This window comes from Phaethon lepturus, unplaced genomic scaffold, assembly GCF_000687285.1.
Source record: "Phaethon lepturus isolate BGI_N335 unplaced genomic scaffold, ASM68728v1 scaffold5762, whole genome shotgun sequence".
NCBI lineage: Eukaryota > Metazoa > Chordata > Aves > Phaethontiformes > Phaethontidae > Phaethon > Phaethon lepturus.
In genome coordinates, this window is record NW_010525409.1 from 9,035 (window position 1) to 21,383 (window position 12,349).

The 12,349-nt window shown below is 37.3% G+C and overlaps 1 protein-coding gene across 1 annotated transcript in view; it reads left to right on the top strand.

Annotated features, from left to right (window-relative positions):
• The first annotated feature begins 1,301 nt into the window (after positions 1-1,301).
• Positions 1,302-12,349, top strand: part of ARL13B (ADP-ribosylation factor-like 13B) — a 46,299-nt gene continuing 35,251 nt past the window's right edge. The window contains exons 1-3 of the mRNA XM_010282727.1: positions 1,302-1,441; positions 3,187-3,257; positions 6,473-6,722. Coding sequence (XP_010281029.1) covers positions 1,383-1,441; positions 3,187-3,257; positions 6,473-6,722 — 380 coding nt within the window. The 5' untranslated portion in view covers positions 1,302-1,382. The remainder of the gene's footprint in view (positions 1,442-3,186; positions 3,258-6,472; positions 6,723-12,349) is intronic.

Here is a 12,349-nt window from a genome sequence, read left to right on the forward strand (position 1 = left end):
TGCTGCCGCTGCTGTCTGCTCTGATTTTATCACCTTTACAGAGTCGTTAACTAATTGCCAGGTTGTTAACACTTTCGCAGCCACATGATCCCCTTTGGAGGCTGTGTCAAACCTCAATTTCCCTGCTTTCTCCCAAGTATCTAGCTCAAAAGCTGTTGCAGAGTCTGCTGCTAGACCCTGGCTCTTCAAAAATGCTAACAATAATCGTAGCGTTGTTTCATCATAAGTAATCCCCCTTTTCTTCAAAATTTTTACTGTAATACAAAGGATTTCTTTTTCTTCTGAGGATATTTGCGACCCCATTACTTCACATCCCCAGCTGCTCACCTCTTTGGTGATTATTCGTCCGGACTGCAGCTCTCTGTCCCGCTGCTTCTTTCCTCGTTCAGCTGGGCTACTCCACCGGTTGTTCTCTTTACCACGATTCAAGTTCCAATTCAGGGCGCCATTTGTGGAGTATTAAGGCACAGACTCTGATGGGCATTCAAGCCAAAGACGTTTATTGCTACAGACACTTGCTTTTTATACAGTTACAGCTCTCTCATGAGACACAAAATGTGTCCTGATTGGTTACTACACAGTCCACGCGCTTCTCACACAGTCAGGATTCGCTGCCTGCAGATGTCCACGCGCTCCTTTGCTTCCTCTTAGTTTACCACAGCTCCTTCTCAAGGTTGAGCCCTGCAGATGTCCAGCTGCTTACCAGCTTCTCAATGCCACAGCTCCTTCTCCTCAAGGTCGAGTCCTTGCAGGGTGATCCCAACAAGTTTCCTTGTTGTAGAACCTTTTTGTGTAAAAGAAATTGACAGTTAAATGAATATACTTAATGGGTAGGATATTCTTTGTTTGCTTTTAATGTCTTATCCTGTTATATTATTACAAATCTTACTCATGCTTGAAATTGGTCCTTATTTTCTGTCAATCAGCAGAGCTGTAGGATGTGTTAGTGAGGCAAGCACTGGAATTTCATAGCTTCATGTGTCTTACTGCTCTAACTTGCAGGTTTCTTTATGTGCAGTGGTCTTGCATTATTATTTTGTATGAGTACTGTGTTGTTGCTGCCCAGATATGTAAGATGGGGGCAGACAAAGTGTGAGAGGGTGGAAAAGAGAGAGACATAATGAGACCGTCATGGGACTGACTGAATATGACACACTCTGAATAAACAGGCTACTGGTAAGGGGAATGGCTCGCCTTGGTTATATGTAGGGGCTAACTATGTGTTTCTTTTTTTTTGTTGTTGTTGCTTTTTTTGTTCCTTGCTAGCAGCGATAAGACAACACCTGGGCCTCCACGGTCTCTCTCCCAGTCTTCTTGGGTAGTTTCGGCCTATCCACATTGTTTCTGTAGCTTTCGTGGCTCTGGATGGCGAGTGAAGAGGGATGTTCAGTCTAATGGCCAATTGCTGCAGCTGGTTAAAACGGTGGCAGGAACCTGTCAGGTAAACATGTGAAAGTATTTTACATTTCTGTGCTGACCTTCCTAAACTGTATTTCATGTCCTCTCACCTATGTTTTACTTTATTTGCTATATAACATTTCATATTTTTTAATTCTGAGACAAAAGCCATCATTTTTTTTCTCCAAGAGAGAATCGATACATCTTCTGAACTTAAAAATGAAATATTAATCATGTCTAATTCAGGTACTTTGTTTCTGACTTCAGGAAAGTATAAAGTTCAAAATATTGTCCTTTGTATACTGTTTCCTCAAGTTGAGCCTTATGGGGTGATCCTAGAATGCTTATGTAAAGTTTATTTGTTTTTTGTCTTGCTGATTTAGTTTCTGCATTTTGAGATTCAGAAGTATAATATGTTAAAACAGTAGACTGTAGCCCCAGTGTAATACCAGTTTTCTTACTATTATCTAACTATCTTAATATTGCATTTTGTGGGTAGCCTGGTGATCCATTCTTGCTTACTGTTCTCATTTGTTTCTGTTACTTTTACTTTGACATCCTGCATCCTTTTCCCTCCAATTAGCAGATATGCACAGATAGTGCACAGTTTGAAACAAACTATTGACAAACTATGGAGAAGAGAAATAAAGGATACACCACACTTACTTATACTACAACAGTCACGTAGGAGGATTTGCTTTTTTTTTTCCAATGCTACAAAGGTTAGGTTTTATAGAAGGTGCTGCTGTTCAAAGAACAATATTGAATTGAGTAGCTTTCTGACACCACCAATGTATTATATAGACAATTGTGAGTTTATAAATGTTCATGGCTGTTCTGATTTTAGCTTACTGTTAAAGTATAATTTACTGTCATCCTACTGTTAATTTTTAGGTTCTTTTCTCTGAGTTTTTTGGGTCTTCTGAAAGAACTTGCATAAATTATATTTCATGTATGATGCTGTTACACTTTTAAGACTGGAAATAACAATGTATTTAGTATTCCTTCATTTTTAAGGGGTATAAAATTAACTAAATTCCTTTGATTCCCCTGAGTCTTTGTGAATAGGAGGAACAATTGAGGTATACACATAGATATGTTTTTCCTATTGCTTTGCGTAAAGTACTATTCTGGTGTAAATTCTAACCTGTATACCAGTTTGCTAAGGTATTGTACATATATTGTACATACTCAACACCACTGGTTTGCACATTTGCAGTCTATGTTGCGCCTGCTTGACATAAAGGCATGATGAGTACCAGTGCCGCTTATTTACAGCATCTGATGTTGTCTACACAAGTGGTGTATACTGTATAGTGTTGTTCAGATGCACTGGTTGAGACAGAAATAAATTTCTAGTATAGGCACAACTTTGAGGCAGAGAGGGAAATGAATACAGGGGAATGGAAATGAAATTACAGAAATTGTTAAAGAGACCATGACGACATACAAAAAAAAAAAGGTAAAATTTACAGTGCCATGAAATTAAATTTCAGCAGGCAAATACAAGTTGAAAGCAACATCATTGTCTTATGTGAAACTTACAGCACAATATTAGACTTCTCATTTCATACCTTGTTCTGCTCTTCTCTCTAATCAGATGGTTTGATATATTGAATACCAGATATACCATTGTAACAATGCCTGCTACTTTGTATTTTGTTACCTATTCTTTCTACTACTTTGTGGTAAATTTGCTATGCATGTATTAAAAAACTTAATCAGTGATGTCTAACTAGAGGAAAAAAAGACTTGAAATATCTTTTTTTTTTTTTTCTCCTTATGGAGGAAGGTGACACTAATAATGGTGGGCCTTGATAATGCTGGTAAAACTGCTACAGTCCGAGGAATTCAAGGAGGTAAGCAATTAATTTGTTTATCATCCAAATGGAGCATTGAAGGAGAGAGTATAATTACCAATTTTCCATCATATTAATCTAAAAATATTGCTTCATCTGTTATTTTATTTCTTCCTCCCATATTGTTGAAAGCAAATTTTGGTGATTGTACCACCAGAAGTGGTACAAGTGTGGTTGCCAAAGTGAGCATGTCACAGTCCCCACTGTGTGAAGACCTGCAGATGAGAGAAAAATTAAGGGGTTTTACCTTTGAAACAAAGATCCTTTTTTTTTTTTTTTTTTTTTATATCCAGCAAGTCATGCTAAGGTGACTTAAAAAGTAGGTGCTCCCAGTAACATACTTTATGCTATAGAGAAACAGCAGAGCAACCTCTGCGTTTGCTCATTGGCCATTGCACTTAACATCATGTTGAGCTAACCTAGGCCCAAGTCGGTGGTAGTTCATCAAAGTTGCTACCATTCTACTACATCTTTTTCAAAGGTAGTAGTACTGTGCAGAGGCAAGGTAGATAGTATGGAGAGAGTTGCCTCTTAAAGGACATTGCACCATGCCGCATTAGAGCCTTTAGTCCACTGAGACAGAAAAAATTAGTCCATAGGGGTGTTTAATTATCTTGGAAACACTAAGACCGAATGTTCAGAGTACCTTGGTGCTTATGTGCTTTGAGTTTACCACTGTATTGTTAACTCTGCAAAATCCTAAATCGCAACAAAATCTGTTCTGGGTTCTTGTTTAAATTTCGTGAGCATCATAGGGTATTTTTGGCCTAGAGGAAGGTTTTTTCCAGTAGTTCAATAAATAGCTAAAGGAAAGTTGTAACTACAACAAGCTGTCTGTCTCCATCAGTTGCTTTTAAGTGAAAGAAAGTGTAGGACAAAAACTCTGAAGGCTTAGACCACATTCTAATTAATAATTACTTTAAATTAATGCAATGATACAAAATATTCTGGTTAATGATGTGTTTCGTATCTTACTATACATTAGAGAAATAAGTGGACCTGATTTTTTTTTTATTATTTTTTTTCCTTGTGTGCATGTGCTGAGGTTGCTTTCAGGTAACCACACATTAACGCACATACATCAGTAAACTTTATATAAAAATCAGTGTTGTAAGTGTGTATAATGAGAAAAACGTTCAAAATAAGAAAATTGCATATGTATGTATGTATGTAACATAAAGGATGGTTCTAGTGATATGTATCTTATAGCATTATTTATCACTGGAAAAGTACTAGCAATTTTCTAGGCACTTACTTCAGTACGAGACCACTTGATATTGGAGGATACTTTGTACTATCCAGTGACACATGCAAGCAGGATATAATTTGAGATAAAACTTGTGCTTATGAAAACAAAGATTATCTGTGGTTCCCCCCCCGCCCCGCCCTTTTGATATTGTCTTTCTAAATAACTTTCATCTTGTGTAATAACAAGAGTGTACTTAGTAGTGTTTCGGCAGACTTGGAGACTCCATCTTGACTTTCTGTTTACGCATGTCACGGACTTGCTAAATTATGCATAAAGTTGTGAATATTCTTTCATTTATATTCCTGAATTTTTGCCCTGAAAACATGAGTGTTTCATTATCTAGCCTTCCATTCTGTTTCAAAATCAACTTTAATGCTTTTATCAGCTAAATGTCACAGTTATTTCTAGAAATCCTTTTTTTCTGGGAAAAAGTGGGATAAAATGGGTATTTCTGAAGGGAAACTCCAGGAAAAAGTAGTTCTGACTTCTGTGACTTTTTCCCAGGGCTTCAATAGTGCTTGCCTTAGAAAACTTTTTTTTTTTTTACCTTAACAGGGCTTGCAGAGATTAGAACCTTCATTTAGTCTTCAGGGTTGAAGTTCTTAGGACTCTTAAACCTAGGCAAATTGGCATGGTCACCAAAGTCATATTTGCCAAAATGGATCTACAGCTTATATGGCAGGCCCTGTTTTTACATTGAAGACTGTTTATTATTGGACACCTCACCGTATAATAGGAGCAGATGTTTCAGCAATATCCCCTTACGTTCAGCACCATCAATAACTTTCATCCTTAACCAATCCTCATATTCACATTTTTGTCTCTTGTAAGAGCACATACTGGCGGCTCACAGTGCAAAATGTTCTTCAAAATAAAGTCGTCTGAGTTTTGAAGCTGTAGTTTTTCACAGATGGGGGTCCCAGACCCTTCTCTTGCTGAGTCTTGGCTTACACTTTCTGGCCAAGGGGTCTGTTCTGAATCCCCATCTTGGCTGTGTGTGAAGGATTCACTCAAAAAGGGAACATGGTAGCAGAAGGTGATTTAGGTTTGGCACTGCTCTTCAGAGCTCAGTGCTTTTGACCATGCCTTCACTTCTTCCTCTCAACAAGTTGAATTTTTCATCTGTTTCTTCTGCTTTATGCTACCAAGCTACATAAAATAGTTGCAGAGATCCAATTAACTCACCCCTGCAGAGGCAGGTTAGTGGCGTGAGGCAAGTGCAGGCTTTCTTTGCCCTGTGGAAAGGGAGACATCAAGCAAAAGTGTTAAATATAAAGCTATAGATTTTTAGCATATTGCATGGCAAACTAAAAATAATAAAATAAAAATACAGAAATGAACAAAGGCCAAAACCTGATCTTAAATAAAGGCAATCAAGTAGTTTATATCTCAGAAGAATGTGGTTTCAGTCCCTTCATCTCAGCCCTTGGTTTCAACTTTTGAAGCTGTTTTGGCAACCACAAGGGAGAAAGACAAAATTTGGCAGAGCACAAGACTTCCCAGGTCATAATGCATTAACTGTTTTGTTTGTTTTCCTTCTCAAACTTGGATTAATACATGCAAATGCTATATAACTATTCAGATGGGAGCATTGGTGGTGAGGGGGAAAGTAAAAACTGCAGTACACTGAACACCACTGCAATTTAACTGTGGCATTAAATATTAAAAACTACATTTTTGCCCCCCTCCCCCCAATTAATGTAAAGGAACTGATTGAGAGACTAATGTGTATATTTGAAATTACCTGATGAGATGGAAAATCTTAATGTAAAAAAATACGTGGTTAGCAATATGGTGTCACTTAACAGGGAGGGGTTGCTCCATGTTTTTAAAATAAATGTTTTGCTACACAAATCACAATGCGAAATCTTCTTTAAATAACTAAGGACGCTTACTGAAAAGTTACTTTAAAAAAGTTACTTTTTAAGTTACTTTACTGAAAGCTTTCTTCTTTGAACTCTGACAGAGTCTCCTGAAGATGTGGCTCCAACAGTTGGGTTTTCCAAGATCGACCTTAAACAGGGACGCTTTGAAGTCACCATCTTTGATTTAGGAGGTGGAAAACGAATTCGAAATATCTGGAGAAATTACTATGCTGAGTCCTATGGTGTAATATTTGTTGTGGATTCCAGCGATATTGCACGAATGGAAGAAACAAAGCAAGCCATGATAGAAGTTTTAAACAGCCCTAAGATATCAGGAAAACCCGTGTTAGTGTAAGTAATGTTAATAAATGCTCTCCTAATAATCTCAAATTTTGTAAATTTTGACCTTCAATACACCTTCTCAAGAAGTATTTATGTATAGTATAAACTAAGTATAAAGTACACTAACACTACTGTAACTTTAGCTCTAAGCAGTATTACAATTAGTTTTACAGTGTTTCTGAAGTATTAATTTATGCCAGTCGTAATACCATTCTAGTGAACAAGCCTTTTCTTTCTCTCTTTCTTTCTTCCCTCCTTCTTTCCTTGAGTTGTACATGGTGATATACTGAATACATTCACTGCATCTGACATCAGATCTTATTTAGTCCTTCCCAGGGACATTTATTTCTCATCTCTTTCATTAGCAGTGGAAAAACAATGAGGTTTTTTTTATTACTCTTTAAAATTCTAATATTACTTGTAATGGTATGATAGGTTAAAGGCTTTGCAAGTTTGGCATGGCAACATGGTGTAAAAATATTGTTACTATTTAGGCCTACATAAATTACTTAAATTGTAAATGATTGACTATATTCTGCAATACCAGTAATCTCAGCAGTAAATGTCTTCTTCACTTAACACATGGTGGTGCTGCTGATACATGAGCAGCAAAATCTCATTAAAGAAGGCTTACTTTAGTAGTATTTGGCATCTGCTTTTGTTCCAGTGCATATGTGTTAATTAAAAAAAGTTAAAGTTTCAAGAGTTTTAGATACATTCTTTCACAGAACAGACAGGTTCATGAACTTTAGTGCTTAAAAAACAAATAGTTTTGTAAAATATTGGAAATAACATTTTATTAAATTCAGCCACACAAAAGGTCTTTGAGGACAAATACCATTTTGAAGTTACAAAAAACTCCCTATGGAAGTTTAAAACAGTTTATCAGGACAATACCTTTATGTCTGGTGGGCGTAAGACCTCCAGAATGCAGTAATTACACAATTCTGTGATATCGTAAAGAATCTGTAAAGCTATAAGGAGAGGCCTGTTACTTTTTAGAAGTAATGATGATCTGGTGGTTTGAGGGTGAAACTGGCTAATCTGTTTTGATCAAGTGGAGTGTAGTTCAGCAAACTAATAGTGTATATGTTGAAAAATAGATTAGATTTTACCTTCCGTTGCTATCTGAATGTTATTAGTACAGGGAAGGCAATAAAAATTACTTAATGCAGCTATTTTAACTCAAAACTGTTCTGAAAATGCAACTGTGACAGTTGACAACTGTGCAGTGTTTCTAAATAAAGACAATGTTCGCATTTTTTCACAGAAATCTCTATACTCTAATCCTGTGATAGAGTTTATTTGGGTGTCTGGCTGTACCTGTAGAAAGCCCACTCACTTCCCTCGGACGGAGTCTAACCGTGACTAAACTAAGTTTGTTGATCTTACTGCCTTCTAAATGACTGAGCCTCAAGCCTTTGAACAGAATTTGCTCTTGCTGCGTCCCAGTTCTGTGGAGGGATCCCGTAGTTCTTTGTTTCATGCTCCCTATATGAGCCTGCATTCTTGAGTTTGTGAATTCTTTCCTGTATTGTCTTTGTTTTCTGTTTGGTGTCTGTGTTCATGGCAATAGCTATGCTACTCTCTGCATGTTCAAATCATATAAACCCTAGAATTTGTTCCAGTATTTGAAGCACTTCTTACATTGTGAAGCAGGAAGGCTTGGTCAGTAAGCGCTAGTGTTTGTGGTATGGAGATGGAGTGCTTAACAAATGAGATTAAACTGGTCCCATGCACCTTCCCTTCCTTTGGTTGGAGAGGCAAATTCCTGTCACTCATACTTGCGAAATAAGAGTTCTGTAGCATAAAATTTTTTCCTTTAAGTCCCTAAAACTAAAAAAATTAAAATGTGTCGAGAGCAGAATAAATGAAACTGCTAGCAGATTTCCACATTTGTGGTGAAAGTTAGCCTTTTTTAATATTTCCCTCTTTTAAGGATGTTCAGCTTTTGTTTTCATTTTTGTTGGGGTTTGTTTGGTTGGTTTTTTTTAAATGATGAGATACTTGGTATCCACATAGCAAAACATTAGGGAACTTATTGCTAAGTTTCTAATTAGTGCATTTTAGTCTGTGCATGTATGTGTAAAGGCCTGTGTTTACTGAAAACAATACAGTGACCTCTCAGTATTAAACCCTGGAAAGTTGAAGTTTACTTTAAGTAATTCCCTTCCCTTCTCTCCCATGCTCTTGCAGTGCAGAGCACAATCTATTTCTCTTTTATAGAATACTCTTACAATTTCATGCCAGAGGAGAGAGACTCCGCTGTGATTTCCACACTCCACAAGTGTGTCTCTGGTCTGGACTACTGCTTTGTTCCTCCAGCACTTGAAATAAACAAGGAGAAGCAGAAAAACAGGTGTAATTTGTTTACTCTCTGCTGTCTGTAGGTGCACAGATTACCGTGTTATTTGTATGCTTAGATAGAAAGTGCTTATTCATTAATGTTTTATTAAATACCAATTATCATCTTAAAAACTCATAAAACAAATGAAACTCTAAAGGAATGAAAAGGAATGAGCTACAACTTCAAAGTGTGTGTGTGCTGAAGAATGATGAAAGAGGTACTGGTGACTTGATCAGAATGAAACAATTAAAATCTTTGTACTGGATATTCATGTTTCTTTTTAAGCATAGATTGAACTGATGTACTAAAATTTCAACAGCCAGCACTGCATTTTGGTCTAATGTTATTTACCCTGACTTGTGCTATATGCAGTATTTTGTACAATGAAGTAAATATAAATATGCTGTAAGATAGGATGCAAGTCCATTCTGGATTTTGAAGGCAGCAGCAGAAGTTACTGCATATGCAGTATCAGGCGTATCATTGTGTGTACCTAGCATCTGCTTGTCTTTGAAATAACGTTCTAGTTATGACTTTTTTTTTTTTTTTCCATTTTTTCCCTTTTTTTTGGTGTACTTCTGGTAGTTAATAATCAAAAAGGCAGAATTACCTTTTTCTTTTGCCTTTATGGGCTTTCATCTACCTGGACAAAACTAGTTTTGCCAGTTGGATTGGGGAAAAATAAAATCTTCATGACTGGTAGCTAAGATGGACCTTTGAGATAAACCATTGCTCATCAGCCAATTACATTTGTGTATTTGTAAAGGAGCATTCCAGTTATATGGTTATCAATATCATATTTGTGGTTGTGCTCTGCAGTATTTTCCTTATGAGTTAATAAAACTTGGAAAGGAGTGACACTGTAATGGTAGCAATGGTAAGGAAGCAGGAATTTGCCTCTGGACAAGTATTCTGTTCTGTCAGAGTTCTCTTCCTAATCTGCCTTTATCCCATGGACTACTTCAGCATATATAAAAGGAAAATTTGAAAGAAAAATTGCATTCCCTGTTAGGTAAATTAATGCTTACTAGAACTTTCATCCTGGTTTACTTGTACAGTTCCTGGTGTTCAGAACATTAGGATTTGGATTAAGAGTGCTGTTGTTGAATGCTTTTAGAAAATTGGTTGTTCAGTAATAATTCCAAGAGGAAATAAAATACAATTTGTTTAACTCTGTACTAATGAATAAATGCATTCCTTAATATACTCACCTTTTCTTACATACTTAAACCTCTCTCACTAGTTCCTGAAGCCGCCTTCTCCTCTTCCCTTCCTCTGTTTCAGCATTTCCTCTCTGGCTGGATAAGCACATGCTGTATCTGGTTATAGTGCAACAAGCGCAGTCCTCAGCTGTCTGTTGCCTTTCAGAATAGATAAAGTGAATGAATTAAAACTAATTTTGGTCTCTCTCTTCAACCTGTATGAATATGATACAGGTGAGCGGTACAATTATTGTAGGAGCTAACTGTCCTTGAAAAAATAGTCTGAAAGAGTAGGGGAGGGGGGAACTTTTTCTACTCAGGTAAGCAAATTTAGATGTGATGTAATGAGTAAAATATATGCTGAATCATTAAGTTCCTTTATCTAAATACATCTCCTTTTTATCTTCAAAGATTTAAAAAAGAAAATAACATATCTTAATTTAGATAATTGTATGTTTCTTCCTGTTAAAAGGCAATGTTGTTTATAACTATGGGATCTTGGGATCTAGTTCATTACAGTAAAAACATCTCTGACAGTAACATTTAAATAAAAGTATTCTCTGGTTGTTTGCTGTTACATGAGGGCAGGTTTGTCCACTGCTCTATCTATTTGTTCAATGCTCTGTTGATTCATTCAGTTCAAGATTTTCTCATTTGCTGATGTGGAGTGGGAGTTGTAAAAAAACAACACAACAAAACAAACAAAAACCACCCAAACAAACAAACAAAAAACCACAAACAAACAGTGAAGAACACACACAAAAACTCCCAAGAATAGGAACAAACTTCAACAATGATACACTTAATGGTCACCTGGAGAGGCTTGAGAGTCTTTGATACACAGTGCTTAATGAAAGTAAACAAATTAAACTTCCCCTCCCCCCCATTTTGAACAGAAGAGTAATGATGTGGTTTGTCTACAGTGAGAGATTTAGTCATTCACTCCCTCCACTCTCCCCACCTTTTTTTGTTGTTCTTTGGGTGCTGTCACCACAGTCAGCCATACTGTGTATGTGGTAGCTGATTCACTTCTTTCTTGGAGAGAAACAGTTGTGTGTCCTTCCTCTTCCTGAGAGGACATGTCTGTATAACACTGTAGTTTGGTCAGATAGTAAGGGTGTAGACCACACCAACTTCAGCCCCTACTAATCAGGACAGGTCTTCAACACTGCATCATCACCGTCTCTTTTCCCAAGTAACTAGTAATAGGACGAGAGGAAGTGGCCTCAAGTTGCGCCAGGGGAGGTTTAGATTGGATATTAGGAAAAATTTCTTCACCGAGAGGGTGGTCAAGCATTGGAACAGGCTGCCCAGGGAGGTGGGGGAGGCACCATCTCTGGAACTGTTCAAAAAACGTGTGGATGTGGCGCTTCAGGACATGGTTTAGGGGACACGGTGGCACTGGATTAATGGTTGGACTTGATGATCTTGAAGGTCCTTTCCAACCTTAGTGATTCTGTGATCAGGTCTTGCACACTACATGCCCTTATGCGATGTCCTAAAACCTTAAGCATATGATATCAGCATGAACAATTCTTTCATGAGATGCATTGCACTGATCATTATTTTGGATATGTTGAATTAAGAATAGAATAGTTTATATATAGAAGTCCTAAGGCCAGAGGGATGTCACATGCAGCCCACAGGAGATTGGCGTCAAGTGGTGTAGTGTGGATGTGACCTGTCCTTTCCAGAAGGGGATCCTCCAAAAGCACTTCATTTCAAACAGCATACATGGGTGCCAGTCCACACCACTTTATCCAGGGGCCAGAGCTTGCACTCTGGCACTGTCCACAAAGACAGTGTAGTTATAATTTATCACCCAGGTAGCAACTAAGTTAACGTGTGTATTTGCAAGAAGGAGGGGAGGAGAGGTGGGAGAACAATTTTGGATATGTTGTCCAGCTAGGACTGTGATGTGTGCAGTAAAAATGTTTCAATCATAAAGTATAGGGAGGTGTGCAAAGGAGGCCCTCAGTTCATTCATGAAGTGTGTGGAAAATTAAATCCACAACAAATACTTTAAAATTGTTCCAGCTGAAGAGTAAGTCCTTGAAAAATGTATGTGTTTTATTCTGGAAAAAGTA